Genomic DNA, 15696 nt, shown 5'->3' with positions numbered 1-15696 from the left:
ACCCAGCGTCTGATCACCGCTAATTCATTACCTCCTATTTATTGATTTCTAAGCCCAAAGGTGACCAGGGTAATTAAGTATTTGGCTACTATTGTTTTTGGATACATCTGTCCCCTGATGATTTGGCTAATCACCATTGAAACACGTCAGGACAAGCATTTTAAATGATATGAGTGTACCCTTGTATTGTGTGTCCCCTGACGAAGCTGGGCAGTCATCGCCACTATAAGAGGGACAACTAGGGTTACTCAGAGAGGGTTGGAATTTGGAGTTAGATACAAGGATACTTAGGGGAAGAGACCCAGTATCTGTCTCCCTCTGAAACTGTACTCCCAACTTCTCTCAAATTTCCCCTCTTATTATATCTGGATATTTTTCTGTACTTTGCACCATTCTGTCTATGCGTGGTCACTTTACGCATGCATGTTTTTATTATGTGATGATTATATAACGGGCCTATCTTAATAAGTATTTATTAAAGGTTAGGTTTTAAGGTTACCCCTCTGTAGTTTATGAATTTATCCACAGGAATAAAAAAATAAAAAAATGACAGAAGGGAAACAGAGGCATGCGGTGCTCCTCCAAGCAATGGAAGAGAGTTCTGTGCGTCATCTGGAATGTCACTCACGTTCTTAGGTCATCTCTTGTAAAATCCACACAGTCATGTGAGGCCAGCATACTGCCTAAAGCAGTGGAGACATACACCAAGTCCTGGAAACCTAGGTAACAAGTACAATTAGGGATATAATTCAAATAATAATAAAAAAATAAAATAAAAAAAATCTAGACACTGGAAGGATACCCCACAGAAATGAAACCAAATAAGCAAATAAATAAGAAAACATTAGAAAGAGCAGATAGAAAAGTGGTAAAAAACAAACAAACTGAAAATCATCTATTCTATGATGGCTTCAGAAATAATTATTTAGCGGAGTGCACAAGACAGCAGGGAACATTATATATTGGAAAGAATAAGGTTTTTGTGTATAACATATATACTGAGATTGTACTTGTTATTTACAGATCTTGAAAAGGAAGCTTGCAAAGAAGAAACAATAATAACGCAAAAAAAGGAGAAGGGATTCCAACATCACTGGGTGAAAAACACAGAAAGAGCACCTGGAAAATGGAAAGAGCAGCAGAGGTTTATAAAAGGAAGGAAACAGAATAGGCGAAGATACACCCGGACAGGGTCACGGAACCACCATTACTGGGAACTCAGAAGCACAGGAACGATTCAACATTTTGATTCACGTTAATACCATAAATTAAGAATAGAAGAAGCAAGTTCTGAGTTGCCAGTACTGGTGTGGTTGAGGATAGGAAGATCTGTGCAGGAGACAGGCAGGTTACCTATGCTGCTAGTTCTGTCCACGGGGGCTGCTGTGGTGGGGGAGGATGCAGCTGGTGGAAACTGGGTGTCAGGGGGAAAACAGCGCTCTGCTCCTATGTTACAAAGCATGTCGAGTAGCACCTTGCGATTGGACCCTTTAAAAGGGGGAGGGGAAGAAAAACATCATATGGATGGATCCAACTTTTGAAATGGTAACGGAAAACACAATCTGTCACAGACGAAACGGAGCGGATTGTGGAAAGGAAAGAAATATGTTATAAAACATGAATAATACAGTAATGCACTGAATGAAACTGAACAGCCGGTCTAAAGAAAGAGAAGGATATTAGCACTAAAGCTCAGTAATAAAGTGTATATGAGCATGTATGAAATGTACTAAAAGAAAATGCACGGAGGAAGCTTCCAGTTTGAGGTATCCGAGTTATCCTCTGCTGTCACATTACATTTCTATTCAGTTTATTAGCAAAAGCTAGGTAACAAACCGTAAGAGAGAATGTTATCTGTGCAGATGTCAGTGAGCTTTCAATGGCAAATGTACTTACATATACATTCCACTGCCATTTTTCTGTGTATCACTATATAGCTCGGCAGCTTCGGCATCCAGGGGTCTGGAAAATCTGTATTACAAACCCTACAGAAGATGTAATGTCAGCCATATTGACTGCTACTCAGCTTTGCCAGGAGCAGATAACTGAAGAATCTATTTTAATCATTGAAAAATTACGTTAAAAAGGGATTTCCGAAAACTTTTTATTGATAACCTATCCCCAGAATAGGTCACCAGTATCTGATCGGTGGGGGTCCGACAACTGGGACGACCTGGTGATCAGCTGTTTGAGAAGGCACCCGTGCTCACAGTAGCACCGCAGCCTTCTCTCTGCTCACCAAGCACAGCACCGCCTGTGCTTTGTATTGCAGCTCAGCCCCATTCACTTCTATAGGGCTGAGCTGCGCCTAGGCCACGTGAACGATGAACAAACGTGATGTCACATGGCCTAGGAAATACAGAAAGAAGCCTGTGGCACTACTGCGAACACCGGTGCCTTCTCAAACAGCAGTCGGACCCCCACCGATCAAATACTGATGACTTATCCAGAGGATAGGTCACCAGTAAAAAGATCTTGGAAAAGCCCTTTAAATATGCAGCTCCTAGCCTTTAATATGAGAAGAGATAGGGCCCACTAGGTCAGAAGACAACATGTATTAGAGGTCAAATACTGTATACCTTTCACTTTTACCTTACAGCTAAAGTTATAAAATGTATTACCTTTGCTTGATCTGGCTGCAAGGAGTCCTGGCGTTTCACCAAAATCATTAGCCTGCTCCACATCAGCCCCAAAAACCATAAGGGCTTTAATAAGCTCCAGGTGATCTTTCTGTTGAAAAACCAAATGGATGATCATTCTTTGCACAGTGTTTGACCTTGAATGTTGAGTTAATCAAAAGCAAAAATTACATTCAAAAGTCAGACTATTAGCTAGGATGCCGGCCATGGCCATCATTTGCTCATCTCAGATCTGTGGTCATCATCCTAGCAATGATCTACTACCGTTATAAGAGCAACTAAAGGAGAAAAGTAAAAGAGCAATGCCACCTAGTGGACAACGTGTGGTAACTACTACAGAAGGTTAACCTGTCACCAGAAAATGTCATGTTAAACCAGGGGTAATGCCTTGTAGGACTATCTCAGCTGAATGTTAAAGGTTTCTGCATGGTATCTCACTTGGACCTGTCAATCAAAGAGAAAGTGGAGCTGACAGAGGTAGCAGGAGGAGCTTTGGACCCGTTTTGCACCAAAATTCAATTTTTTTATTTTTTTTTAACAAAAAGTGGGCAGGTCGCAGGTGGGATCTCCAGGGCCTGACATATTTACTGTGAGCCTAATAACTGGCACACCGGACACCAGAAATGTACACCAGCTGCTTGCTGGTATGCATTTCAGTCTTAGGTGCACAAACCTCCCAAAAATGTGCCAAAATTATTAAGAAGCCAATTCTCTTAAAAAAAATAATAATAATACGATGGCATACCATGCACCAAAATAACTAAGACTAGTGTAATAAATGTGCCACCAGGGACGTCTTCTCTAAGGCAAGTGAATGACTGCAGCAGTGCACAAGAGCATAGACAGAAGGTCTCTTTTCCAGGACACCAGACACCAGCGGGGATGGGAGACTCCGCACTGGAATAGAGTGTCGCTGAATAGACAACTGCCTTTTTATCCTTTATGCTAAACACTTTCCTGGTCATAACTAGAATTGGTTTTGGAGTCGGACAACCATTTAAAGACTCATTTTCCTGATACGTCATAGAAAATCTGAATCCTTTTCTCTGTGGTAACTGTGTTCCTATTCAGTGCAGTCAGCTATAGGGGAGATTCACAAGTTGGAGATTTTTCTATTGTGGATTTGAAATACAAGTTCTGCGGATATTAGTTTGATTTTAAAGGTTTTGTTGGCAGGTGCTGTTTAAGTATCTGACCAGAGGCAGAAGTGCGATCACAACTATAGTTCATGAGCAATATTCACAACATGTCGCCTTCATTATCAGCTTTCTTTGTAAAGTTATTTGTGTGGAAATGTACATCAGATCCCAGGCTGTATGTGTCTGTGTTAAATCCCTTCCTTCCTAATAACATCCTTTGTATACCTGGTTATTTTCAATAGATTTTAATTGTAGAAGCTTTTCAATGAAATAAAAAAATAATACATACAGAGTTATATATCAAACAAACAAATACAAGGATTGCTCAGTTATTGCTGGCATATAGCACGATGTCTCTCCTGGAAATCCAATACAACAAAACCCCCTGTATCATATATGTTGTCTAATATGATGATTTACCATCAACAGATCCCAGCAACTAATCTATTCCAAAAAGCCATATTACACAAAAATATAGAGTGGTAGATAGGAGCAAACATAAAAATGAGGAAATAAAAAGAAATGAATATCAGCTGCCACCAACCACTTAGGCCCCTTGCAGAGGAGCGTGTCCGGATTAGGTCCGGATGCATCCCGGTGCATTGCGGCAAACCCGCGCGAGTAGGTACGCAATTGCAGTCAGTTTTGACTGCGATTGTGTTCCGTTGTTCAATTTTTATCACGCGGTGCAATGCGTTTTGCACGCGCGTGATAAAAAACTGAATGTGGTACCCAGACTCGAACTTCTTCACTGTAGTTCGGGTTTGGGATCGGTGTTGTGTAGATCTAATTATTTTCCATTATAACATGGTTATAAGGGAAAATAATAGCATTCTTTAATACAGAATGCTTAGTACAAGGTCAATTGAGGGTTAAAAATATTTTGATGATGGTGATGGACCAGGTGATTGGACCATGTGATGTGACATCACCACAGGTCCTTTAGCCAGCAGCTCATGATTAAAGAAGTAAGAAGAGACCGGCTGCTATGCGATCGAGAGGAGGAGGTGAGTTAATTTTTTATTTTTTTTTAACCCTCAATTAACCTTCTACTAAGCATTCTGTATTAAGAATGCTATCATTTTCCCTTATAACCATGTTATAAGGGAAAATAATACAGTGAATAGACTGTCATCTTAGCAACCATGCGTGAAAATCGCACCACATCCGCACTTGCTTGCGGATGCTTGCGATTTTCACGCAGCCCCATTCACTTCTATGGGGCCTGCGTTGCGTGGAAAACGCACAATATAGAGCATGCTGCGATTTTCACGCAACTCACAAGTGATTCGTGAAAATCACCGCTCATGTGAATGGGTCCGGATTCAGTGCAGGTGCAATGCGTTCACCTCACGCATTGCACCCGCGCGGAAAACTCGCCCGTGTGAAAGGGGCCTTATAAAATCACAAATGTATCATGGACATTGAGAAAATTTAATCAAAGGATCCTAAACTGCCAAGAATATATAATTTGTTTGTAACCAAGAATACTGGAAATCTTATATCGTTAATCATAATCCAAGACAGTTTCACCTTTGATAAATCAAAACTTAGAGTAGGACTCTTTCAGGATCTAGCAATCATATTTTTTGCTGCTAAAACATAAATTGCTTATTACTAGTGTTGCGTGAACTTGTGTTTTTAAGTTCGGCGTACAAGGTTTGGGTTATCTAAGAATTCAGTTATGGATTCCGTTACCACGGACAATAACTTATGGTCTGTGGTAGCGGAATCCATAACGGAATTCTTAGATAACCCAAACATTGTACGCCGAACTTGAAAACACAAGTTCACTGATCCCTACTTAACACCCATGGAAGCCTTAGCCTGGGTTCACACAGGCGTTGTGGGAACACGCGCGATTTTTCCCCGCGAGTGCAAAGCGTTTTAATGCATTTTGCACGCTTGTGAGAAAAATCGGCATGTTTGGTACCCAGACCCAAACCCGGACTTCTTCACAGAAGTTCGGGTTTGGGTTCAGTATTCTGTAAATTTTATTGTTTTCCATTATAACATGGTTATAAGGGAAAATAATAGCATTCTTTAATACAGAATGCTTAGTAGAAGGTCAATTGAGCTCAATTGAGAATTGGTCAAATAAATGAACTCACCTCCTCCAATTGATCGCGTAGCTGCCGGTTTCCTATTCTTTCTTCAGGACCTGTGGTGACGTCACTGAGCTCATCACATGGTCCATTACCATGGTGATGGATCATGTGATGAGCACAGTGACGTCACCACAGGTCCTTTGACAGGTCCTGAAGAAAGAACAGGAGACCAGCAGCTACGCGATCAATTGGAGGAGGCAAGTTCATTTTTTTCGTTTCTTTTTTTTTAACCCTCAATTGACCTTCTACTAAGCATTCTGTATTAAAGAATGCTATTATTTTCCCTTATAACATGGTTATAAAATAATACAGTGAATACTTTCATCTCAGCAACCATGCGTGAAAATCGCATCGCATCCGCACTTGCTTGCGGATGCTTGTGATTTTTTACGCACCCCTATTCACTTCTATGGGGCCTGCATTGCGTGAAAATTACCGCTCATGTGCACAGCCCCATAGAAATAAATGGGTCTGGATTCAGTGCGGGTGCAATGCGTTCACCTCACGCATTGCACCTGTGCGGAAATCTCGCCCGTGTGAACCCAGCCTTAGGCCTCTTTCACACGAGCGTGACGGATTGGCTCCAGATGCGTTCAGGGTGCGTTCAGTGAAACTCGCACCATTTTGCAAGCAAGTTCAGTCAGTTTTGTCTGCGATTGCGTTCAGTTTTTACTGCGCGGGTGCAATGCGTTTTGACGCGTTTTTCATGCGCATGATAAAAAACTGAAGGTTTAAAAACAACATCTCTTAGCAACCATCAATGAAAAACGCATCGCACCCGCACTTGTTTGCGTATACAATGCGTTTTTCACTGAAGCCCCAATCACTTCTATGGGGCCAGGGCTGCGTGAAAAACGCAGAGTATAGAACATGCTGCGTTTTTCACGCAACTCAAAACTGATGCGTGAAAAACACCGCTCATGTACACAGACACATTGAAATGAATGGGTCAGGATTCGGTGCGGGTGCTATGCGTTCACGTCACTCATTGCACCCGCGCGGAAAACTTGCTCGTGTGAAAGGGGCCTTAAAGTCAAAAACATGTGCTTGCAAGCTTGCCATCGACATCACAGTGACGAGCAGGTGTAATTACAAGCCGTCCCATTCACTTCTATGGGAGTGCTACTTCCTATTCAAGTGATTAGGAAAAAGCCGTCCCATTGACGTGAATGGGACAGCTTGTAATTACACCTGCTCGTCACTGTGAGGTCGATGGCAAGCAGGTAAACAATGAAGAGAAGGCTGAGCTCGCACGGAGCATGGCCTGTTCTTCAACCAGCTGATTGGTGGGGGTGCTGGATGTCGGACCCCGTCGATCTGATATTGATGACCTGAGGATAGGTCATCAATGTTAAAAAGGGAACCTGTCACCTCCTAAAAACCATCCCAAGCCGGCAGCAGTACCTTAGAGTAGCCAGCAGCGTGTTTGTAACGATCCTTTTCTTCCTGCAGGTAGTTAAGCAGAAGCTGTAAAACCGTTCTTTAATCCCCTGCCCGTCACGCTTCTCTAGTCAGGCTTGAAGTTATGAAGGCAGCGGCCTCCTTGCTTCAAGTCACGGTAACCACGCCCCCTTCCCTAGGGACCTGGGGAGACACTAAAACATGATTTTTCTCGAGTAATGTACGCTCAGGATATATGTTTACTTCCAAAAGGTTGAAACATTGTCGACCTTTATGTTCATATTCTATGTTAAAAACTAATAAAAATAATTTTAAAACAATGTAAAAAAAAAAATTAAAAAAAATATTAGATATCGCCGCATCCATAAAAGCCTGCTCTATAAAAATACCACATGACCTAACCCCACAGGTGAACACCGTAAAAAATAAATAAATAAAAAATAAAAAAAAGTAATAGCAAGCGATCAAAAAGTCATCCGCACCCCAAAATTGTACCAATCAGTCATCTCATCCTGCAAAAAAAAAAAAATTATACCCTACCTAAGAGAATCGCCCAAAAAAACACTGGCTCTCAGACTATGGTGACATTAAAACATGATTTTTTTTGTTTGTTTCAAAAATGATATTAGTGTATAAAACTTCTCAACCTTCTCTATAAAAATATCACATGATTTAACCCCTCAGATGAACACCATAAAAAAAAACTATATAAAAAAACTGTGTAAAAAAGCCATTTTGTCACCTTACATCAAAGTCATATGCACCCCAAAATTGTACCAATGAAACCGTCATCCAATACTGAAAAAAAATGAGCGCCTACATAAGACATTCGCCCAAAAAATAAAACTATGGCTTTCAGAATATGGAGACACTAAAAAATCCTTTTTTTTCAAAAATGCTTTATTATGTAAAACTGAAACAACCAACCAAAAAAAGTAGTCATATTTAGTATTGTCGCGTCCGTAACAAGCTGCTCTATAAAAATTGCTCATGATCTAACCTTTTACATGAACATTGTAAATAACAAAAAATAAAAACAGTGGCAAAACAGCAATTTTTTTGTTACCTTGCCTCACAAAAAGTGTAATTTAGAGCAACCAAAATCATCTGTACCCTAAAATAGTACCAACAAAACTGCCACCTTATCATGTAGTTTCCAAAATGGGGTCACTTTTTTGGAGTTTCTACTCTAGGGGTGCATCAGGGGTTCTTCAAATGTGACATGGCAAGTTAAAATTATTCCAGTGAAATCTGCCCTCCAAAAACCATTTGGCGTTCCTTTCCTTCTGCGCCCTGCCGTGTGCCCGTACAGCAGTTTTTGACCACATATGGGGTGTTTCTGTAAACTACAGAGTCAGGGCAATAAATATTGAGTTTTGTTTGGCTGTTAACCCTTGCTTTGTAACTGGAAAAAATGGATTTAAATGGAAAATCTGCCAAAAAAGTGAAATTCTGAAATTTCATCTCCATTTCCCATTAATTCTTGTGGAACACCTAAAGGGGTTAACAAAGTTTGTAAAATCAGTTTTGAATACCTTGAGGGGTGTGGTGTCTAAAATGGGGTCATTTTTGGGTGGTTTATATTATGTAAGCCTCACAAAGTGACTTCCGACCTGAACTAGTTCTTAAAAAGTGGGTTTTGGAAATTTTCTGAAAAATTTCCAGATTTGCTTCTAAACTTCGAAGCCTTCTAACAGCCCCAAAAAAATATAATGGCATTCACAAAATGATCCAAACATGAAGTAGACCTATGGGGAATGTAAAGTAATAACTATTTTATGAGGTATCACTATCTGTTTTAAAAGCAGAGAAATTGAAATTTGGAAAGTTGCAAATCTTTCAAAATTTTGGGTAAATTTGGTTATTTTTTATAAATAAAAATTAAATTTTTTTACTCAATTTTATCACTGTCATGACGTAAAATATGTGACAATCTCAGAATGGCTTGGATAAGTAAAAGCGTTTTAAAGTTATCACCACATAAAGTGACACATCAGATTAGCAAAAATCTGTCTGGTACTTAACCCCTCGGCCCTATTTCACCTTAAGGACTTTTTTGCAAATCTGACCAGTGTCACTTTAAGTGCTGATAACTTTAAAACGCTTTGACTCATCCAGGCCATTCTGAGATTGTTTTTTCATCACATATTGTACTTCATGACACTAGTAAAATGAAGTCAAAAAAATGTATTTTTATTTATAAAAAAATACCAAATTCACCAAGAATATGTAAAAAAATTAAAATTTCCAAGTTTTAATTTCTCTACTTCTATAATACATAGTAATACCTCCAAAAATAGTTATTACTTTACATTCCCCATATGTCTACTTCATGTTTGGATCATTTTGGGAATGATATTTTTTATTTTTTGGGGATGTTACAAGGCTTAGAAGTTTAGAAGCAAATCTTGAACTTTTTCTGAAATTTTCAAAAACCCAATTTTTAGGGACCAGTTCAGGTCTGAAGTCACTTTGCGAGGCTTACATAATAGAAACCTCCCAAAAATTACCCCATTCTAGAAACTACACCCCTCAAGGTACTCAAAACTGATTTGACAAACTTTGTTAACCCTATAGGTGTTCCACAAGAATTAATGGAAAATAGAGATACAATTTAAAAATTTCACTTTTTTGGCAGATTTTGCATTTTAATAATTTTTTTCCAGTTACAAAGCAAGGGTTAACAGCCAAACCAAACTCAATATTTATGGCCCATATGTGGTCGTAAACTACTGTACAGGCACACGGCAGGGCGCAGAAGGAAAGGAATACCATACGGTTTTTGGAAGGCAGATTTTGCTGGACTGTTTTTTTTTTGACACCATGTCCCAATTTGAAGCCCCCCTGATGCACCCCTAGAGTAGAAACTCCAAAAAAGTGGCCCCATTTTAGAAACTACGGGATAGGGTGGCAGTATTGTTGGTACTAGTTTAGGGTACATATGATTTTTGTTTGCTCTATATTACACTTTTTGTGAGGCAAGATAACAAGAAATAGCTGTTTGGGCACCGTTTTTTTTTTGTTATTTACAACATTCATCTGACAGGTTAGATCATGTGATATTTTTATAGACCAGGTTGTCACGGATGCGGCGATACCTAATATGTATACTTTTTTTTTTATTTATGTAAGTTTTACACAATAACAGCTTTTTTAAAACAAAAAAAAAAGATGTTATAGTGTCTCCATATTCTGAGCCATAGTTTTTTTTATTTTTTGGGCGATTGTCTCAGGTAGGGGCTCATTTTTTGCAGGATGAGGTGACGGTTAGATTGGTACTATTTTGGTGGGCAAACACCTTTTTGATCGCTTGCTGTTGTACTTTTTGTGATGTAAGGTGAAAAAAATGGTTTATTTAGCACAGTTTTTATTTTTTATGGTGTTCATCTGAGGGGTTAGGTCATGTGATATGTTTATAGAGCTGGTCGATACGGACGCGGCGATACCTAATATGTATACTTTTTACCAAATTTTTTTTAACTTTATTTGGGGAAAATGATATTTTTGTTTATTTTTACTTGAAACATATTTTTTTGGGGGGGAAACTTTCTTTTTTCAACTTTTTTTTTTCACTTTATTTTTTGTCCCACTTTGGGACTTGAACTTTTGGGGATCTAATCCTTTACAATGCATTCCAATACTTCTGTATTGGAATGCATTGGCTGTATGAGTAATATTGTGTGTATTACTTATACAGCTTCCGGCCTGTGAGATCGAGGGGGCTGGATCTCACAGGCTCGTCACCGGAAGGCAGCGCGCTGCCTTCCATGCCATCGGGTCCCCCCCACAGTCGCATGGGGACCCGATGGCACCGCCGACCACCGCCACCGCACCAGGTAAAAGCCGCAAACCGCAGTTCTGAACTGACCTGCGGTTTGCGGCGATTGCCGATACGGGGGGGGGGGGGGGGGGGGTCGCATGACCCCACCCCGGCGTTGTGACAGGATGCCTGCTGAATGATTTCAGCGGGCATCCTGTCACAATTAACCCCCGCCGCGCCGCAATCTACTTTTAAACTTAGGACGTACCGGTACGTCCTGAGTCCTTAAGGACTCTGCAAACGTGGCGTACCGGTATGTCCCTAAGGGGTTAAGGTAAAAAATGGCCCGGTCCTTAAGAGGTTAAAGATCGTTTTTACAGCTTCTGCTTAACTACCTGCAGGAAGAAAAGGATCGTTACAAACATGCTGCTGGCTACCCTAAAAGGTACTGCTGCCGGCTTGGGATGTTTTTAGGAGGTGACAGGTTCCCTTTAAAATCCTGGATAACCCCTTTAAAGAATTAATAACGTTACACATTGTAATGCAGAACCTGCTCATCTCCTTCTCGTGCTCCCACCAAAAATATTCATTACATTACAATCACATTCCCTAAAACACTTAGGGGAACACTGAGGATACATCTAATGATGCCTCACTGGGACCAAATACTATCTCATAGACTTGAGAAACAACTCAAGAAACAATGACAAGACAGGCAGTTTCAGTTTCAGGGAGTTGTCCTCCAAGTTACGTAACGAATGCACAAAATGACATATTTAACTTTAGCCTAAAGTGAATCATTAGAGCATATTTGCACATATTATGCAACTTTTCAAGCTTTTCAACACTTTTTTGAAGTAGCGGTAAAGAGGAAGGGGCTAACCTGGGGGCGCTGCTTAGCATGGCCTGCTGGATTTACTTTAACATACGCCAGAACCTGGAGTAACTTATAGCTGAAGTCTGGCGCACAGACTGCCAGAGATGTGACTATAATTTATTAAGAGGACTCTGCCTCTTAATAAATTAGGAATATCTCAATCCGGTGCAGAGGGATCAAGACTGGTGTATGGGAATGCCAGTCTTAATAAATGTCTCATAATACCTTTTCAGAATAAGCTGTCATGTACATGAAGAATAACAATTTATCTGACCATTATAGGACTTGTAACCTGGATTTATCACCAGTTTTCCACTTTGCAGGCTCCATCTCAAATTGTCAGTTTTTTCTGAGCTCAGGGCCAGGAAGGTGGCTGTTATGATGTCTCCAATGCACAGCACACACAGAGGAGTGAAGATCCTGCTTGCCCATCTCTATCTTTCACATACACAGAAGTAGCATGGAGGGTGTTATACAGAAAGTAAGCAGAGTAGCTATCAACCCATAATATGATGACACAAAAAAAAAAAAAAAAGAAGAAGAAATTGAACGAATGAAAAAGAAAGAAAGAAAGAAAGAAAGGAAGAAGTCACTTCAACAACTTCCTCCTCCCCATAGACTTGCATGGGCAGCAGCTGTAACCTAATCACTCGGAGAAGCAGAAAAGAAATACTCTCTGCCTTTCTCAAGACAGATTTCACCAATGAATGGAGAGAGATTAATTAGCGTTGGATGGAGGGGAGAGCAGAGCAGAAGAAATGGCTGAAAAGCGTGGAAAGACATTTTTCTTTGCTTGTAGTATTGATTCAAAGGGCATCTGTCAGCAGATTTGTACCTATGACACTGGCTGACCTGTTGGATGTGCGCTTGGCAACTGAAGGCATCTGTGTTGGTCCCATGTTCATATGTGTTCGCATTGCTGAGAAAAATGAATATATGCAAATGAGCCTCTAGGAGCAACAATGGCGTTGTCATTACACCTAGAGGCTCTGCTCTTTCTGCAACTGCTGCGCCCTCTGCACTTTGATTGACAGGGCCAGGCGTGATCATGTTTTCACTGCCCAGCCAATCAGGCCAGTTGCAGAGAGAGCTGAGCCTCTAGGTGTAATGGCAACACCCTCTTTGCTCGTAGAAGCTCATTTGCATGTATTAAAACATAATTTTTCTCAGCAATGCGGGCACATATGAACATGGGACCAACACAGATGCCTTCAGCTGCCAAGCGCACATTTAACAGGTCAGCCAGTTTCATAGGTCAGATCTGCCGACAGATGCCCTTTAAGCAAAGTTTGTTGAAAAACAGTGTCCAGAATATTTTTACCTTCATAGCCAGGTGCAAAGCCGAATTTCCATGTTCACCCTTTGTGTTTGGGTTTGCTCCATGGGTCAAGAGCACCATGACACAGTCAAATCTGTCCTTCTTAACCATAATGTGTAAAGGAGTTTCTGCTGTTCTACTTAAAGCATTCACTTTACTACCGCGCTCCAGCAAAAGTACAGACATCTACAGACAAAAAAACAGAGATCCAAAATAAATCATTGGGCTTGCTAATAACAGTATAGAAATCTATAAGCCTGTACCAATCACTGTACATACAACGGAGGACCTAAGGATTATGTATTATTGTCATACTTCTTTCTCCCCGTACACCTGGTGGCGGTGAGCTGCATTATCAGAACTACCCCTGTACAATTATGCAAAGTCACCACAAAACCATGTGCAGTTTTACTGTATTTTTTCTTTGCTGCACACTATTGTAAGTGGTACAGGCACCCTTAGGGCTCATTCACACAACCGTATTTCTCAGTCCGCATCCGTACTGCAATTTTGCAGAATGGGTGCGGACCCATTCATTTCAATGGGGCCCACAAAAGATGCAGTACATCAATGTTTATAAGGCCTCTTTCACACGGGCGGCATGTTTTTTGCCCGGATAAGATGAAGGTGAGTTTGCGTGAGTGCAAAACATTGTAATGCGTTTTGCATGCGCGTGAGAAAAATCGGCATGTTTGGTACCCAAACCCGAACTTCACAGAAGTTCGGGTTTGGGTTAGGTGTTCTGTAGATTGTATTATTTTCCCTTATAACATAGTTATAAAGGGAAAATAATAGCATTCTGAATACAGAATGCATAGTACAATAGGGTTGGAGTGGTTAAAAAAATAATAATAATTTAACTCACCTTAATCGCGCAGCCCGGCTTCTCTTCTGTCTTCATCTTTGCTGTGCACAGAAATAGGACCTTTGATGACATCACTACACTCATCACATGATCCATCACCATGGTAAAAGATCATGTGACGGACCATGTGATGAGCACAGTGACGTCATCACAGGTCCTATTCCTGTGCACAGCAAAGATGAAGACAGAAGAGAAGCCGGGCTGCGCGATCAAGCGGATTAAGTTTTTTTTTTTAACCCCTTCAGCCCTATTGTACTATGCATTCTGTATTAAGAATGCTAATTTTTTCCCTTATAACCATGTTATAAGGGAAAAGAATAATGATCGGGTCTCCATCCCGATCGTCTCCTAGCAACCGTGCGTGAAAAACTTCTATGGGGCCTGCGTTGCGTGAAAAACGCACAAAATAGAGCTTGCTGCGATTTTCACGCAACGTACAAGTGATGCGTGAAAATCATCGCTCATGTGCACAGCCCCATAAAAAATAAAATAAAAATGGGTCCGGATTCAGTGCGGGTGCAATGTGTTCACCTCACGGAAAACTTGCCCGTGTGAAAGGGGCCTAAGGCAGCTTTGTAAGCTCATGTACACACTAAACCAGGGGTCATTTGTTACACGTCCAGGGTGTCATCCTCTAAATAGGCCATCAATATCAGATTGGCAGGGGTCTGATACCCGGGACCCCCGCCAAACAGCTGTTGGAAGAGGCCAGGTGCTCCGTGAGCGCCACTGCCTCTTCCTAGGCCATGTGTCACTGTAAATCGGTCATATGGCCAAGTTGCAGCCTCAGCCTTATTGAAGTGAATGTGGATGAGCTGCAAAAACCAAGCACAGCTGCTGCACAATGTATGGCGCTGTCTTTGGAAAGCTGCTGGGAGACGGCTGCACACACCAGAGCTCTGGTGAGCGCAACAACTCCCTAAAACAGCTGATTGTCGGGGATGCCGGGACTTGGACCCCCACCGATGTAATAATGATGATCTATCTTGAGGATAGGTCATCATTATCTTTACCTGGATAACCCTTTAATGGTATATTTACCCACCTAGAGACTTAGAGGTTGCCCTCTCCTTTACTACTGATGGGCTATCACCAGCATAGGCCATCAATGTCTAATCAGCATGGGTCTCACCCCGCACTGTTGATCAGCTGTACTGCAGTTGCTCTGGTGCCTGAAGTTGGCCCCAGAACTAGAAAGCTCTGTCCATTGTGTAGTGGATGGAGCAGATTACTGCAGCACTAGAGTTACAAGCTCCGTTTACTACACAATGGACCGAGCTGTATAGTTCCAGAGCAGGAGCTACCCCAAAACAACTGATCAGAAGCGGGTGTGGGGTGTCGGACTCCCACCATATTGATGGTCTATCCTGAGGTTAGGCCATCAATATTAGGTTTCAAAATGTATTTATTGGATTTTAAAGCAATGAATGTCGGCAACATACTGCCAATGCACCCCACACAGGGTGGGGGGGGATATACACAAAAGATAAAAACAGGATAAAACAAACAATAAAGATTAGTACTGATGATCTAATATCTAGTCAAATATACAGATCGCATTATAGTCAGACAAAGAAGACATATTCCAA

General features: G+C 41.0%; 1 protein-coding gene across 2 annotated transcripts in view; it reads right to left on the bottom strand.

The window, feature by feature from the left end:
• PLA2G6 (phospholipase A2 group VI) overlaps positions 1-15696 on the bottom strand; it is a 105757-nt gene that overhangs the window by 49725 nt on the left and 40336 nt on the right. The window contains exons 7-10 of one of the 2 annotated variants that reach the window (XM_040406867.1): positions 13246-13428; positions 2622-2730; positions 1354-1488; positions 629-719 (exon numbers count right to left, since the gene is read on the bottom strand). In XM_040406867.1, the coding sequence (XP_040262801.1) occupies positions 629-719; positions 1354-1488; positions 2622-2730; positions 13246-13428 (518 nt within the window). The remainder of the gene's footprint in view (positions 1-628; positions 720-1353; positions 1489-2621; positions 2731-13245; positions 13429-15696) is intronic. The other variant, XM_040406868.1, reaches the window with a different exon arrangement.

Source organism: Bufo bufo, chromosome 9 (assembly GCF_905171765.1).
Source record: "Bufo bufo chromosome 9, aBufBuf1.1, whole genome shotgun sequence".
In the NCBI taxonomy this organism is placed as follows: Eukaryota; Metazoa; Chordata; class Amphibia; order Anura; family Bufonidae; genus Bufo; species Bufo bufo.
The sequence above is the reverse complement of the archived record's forward strand: the minus strand, read 5'-3'. Positions and strand labels throughout refer to the sequence as shown.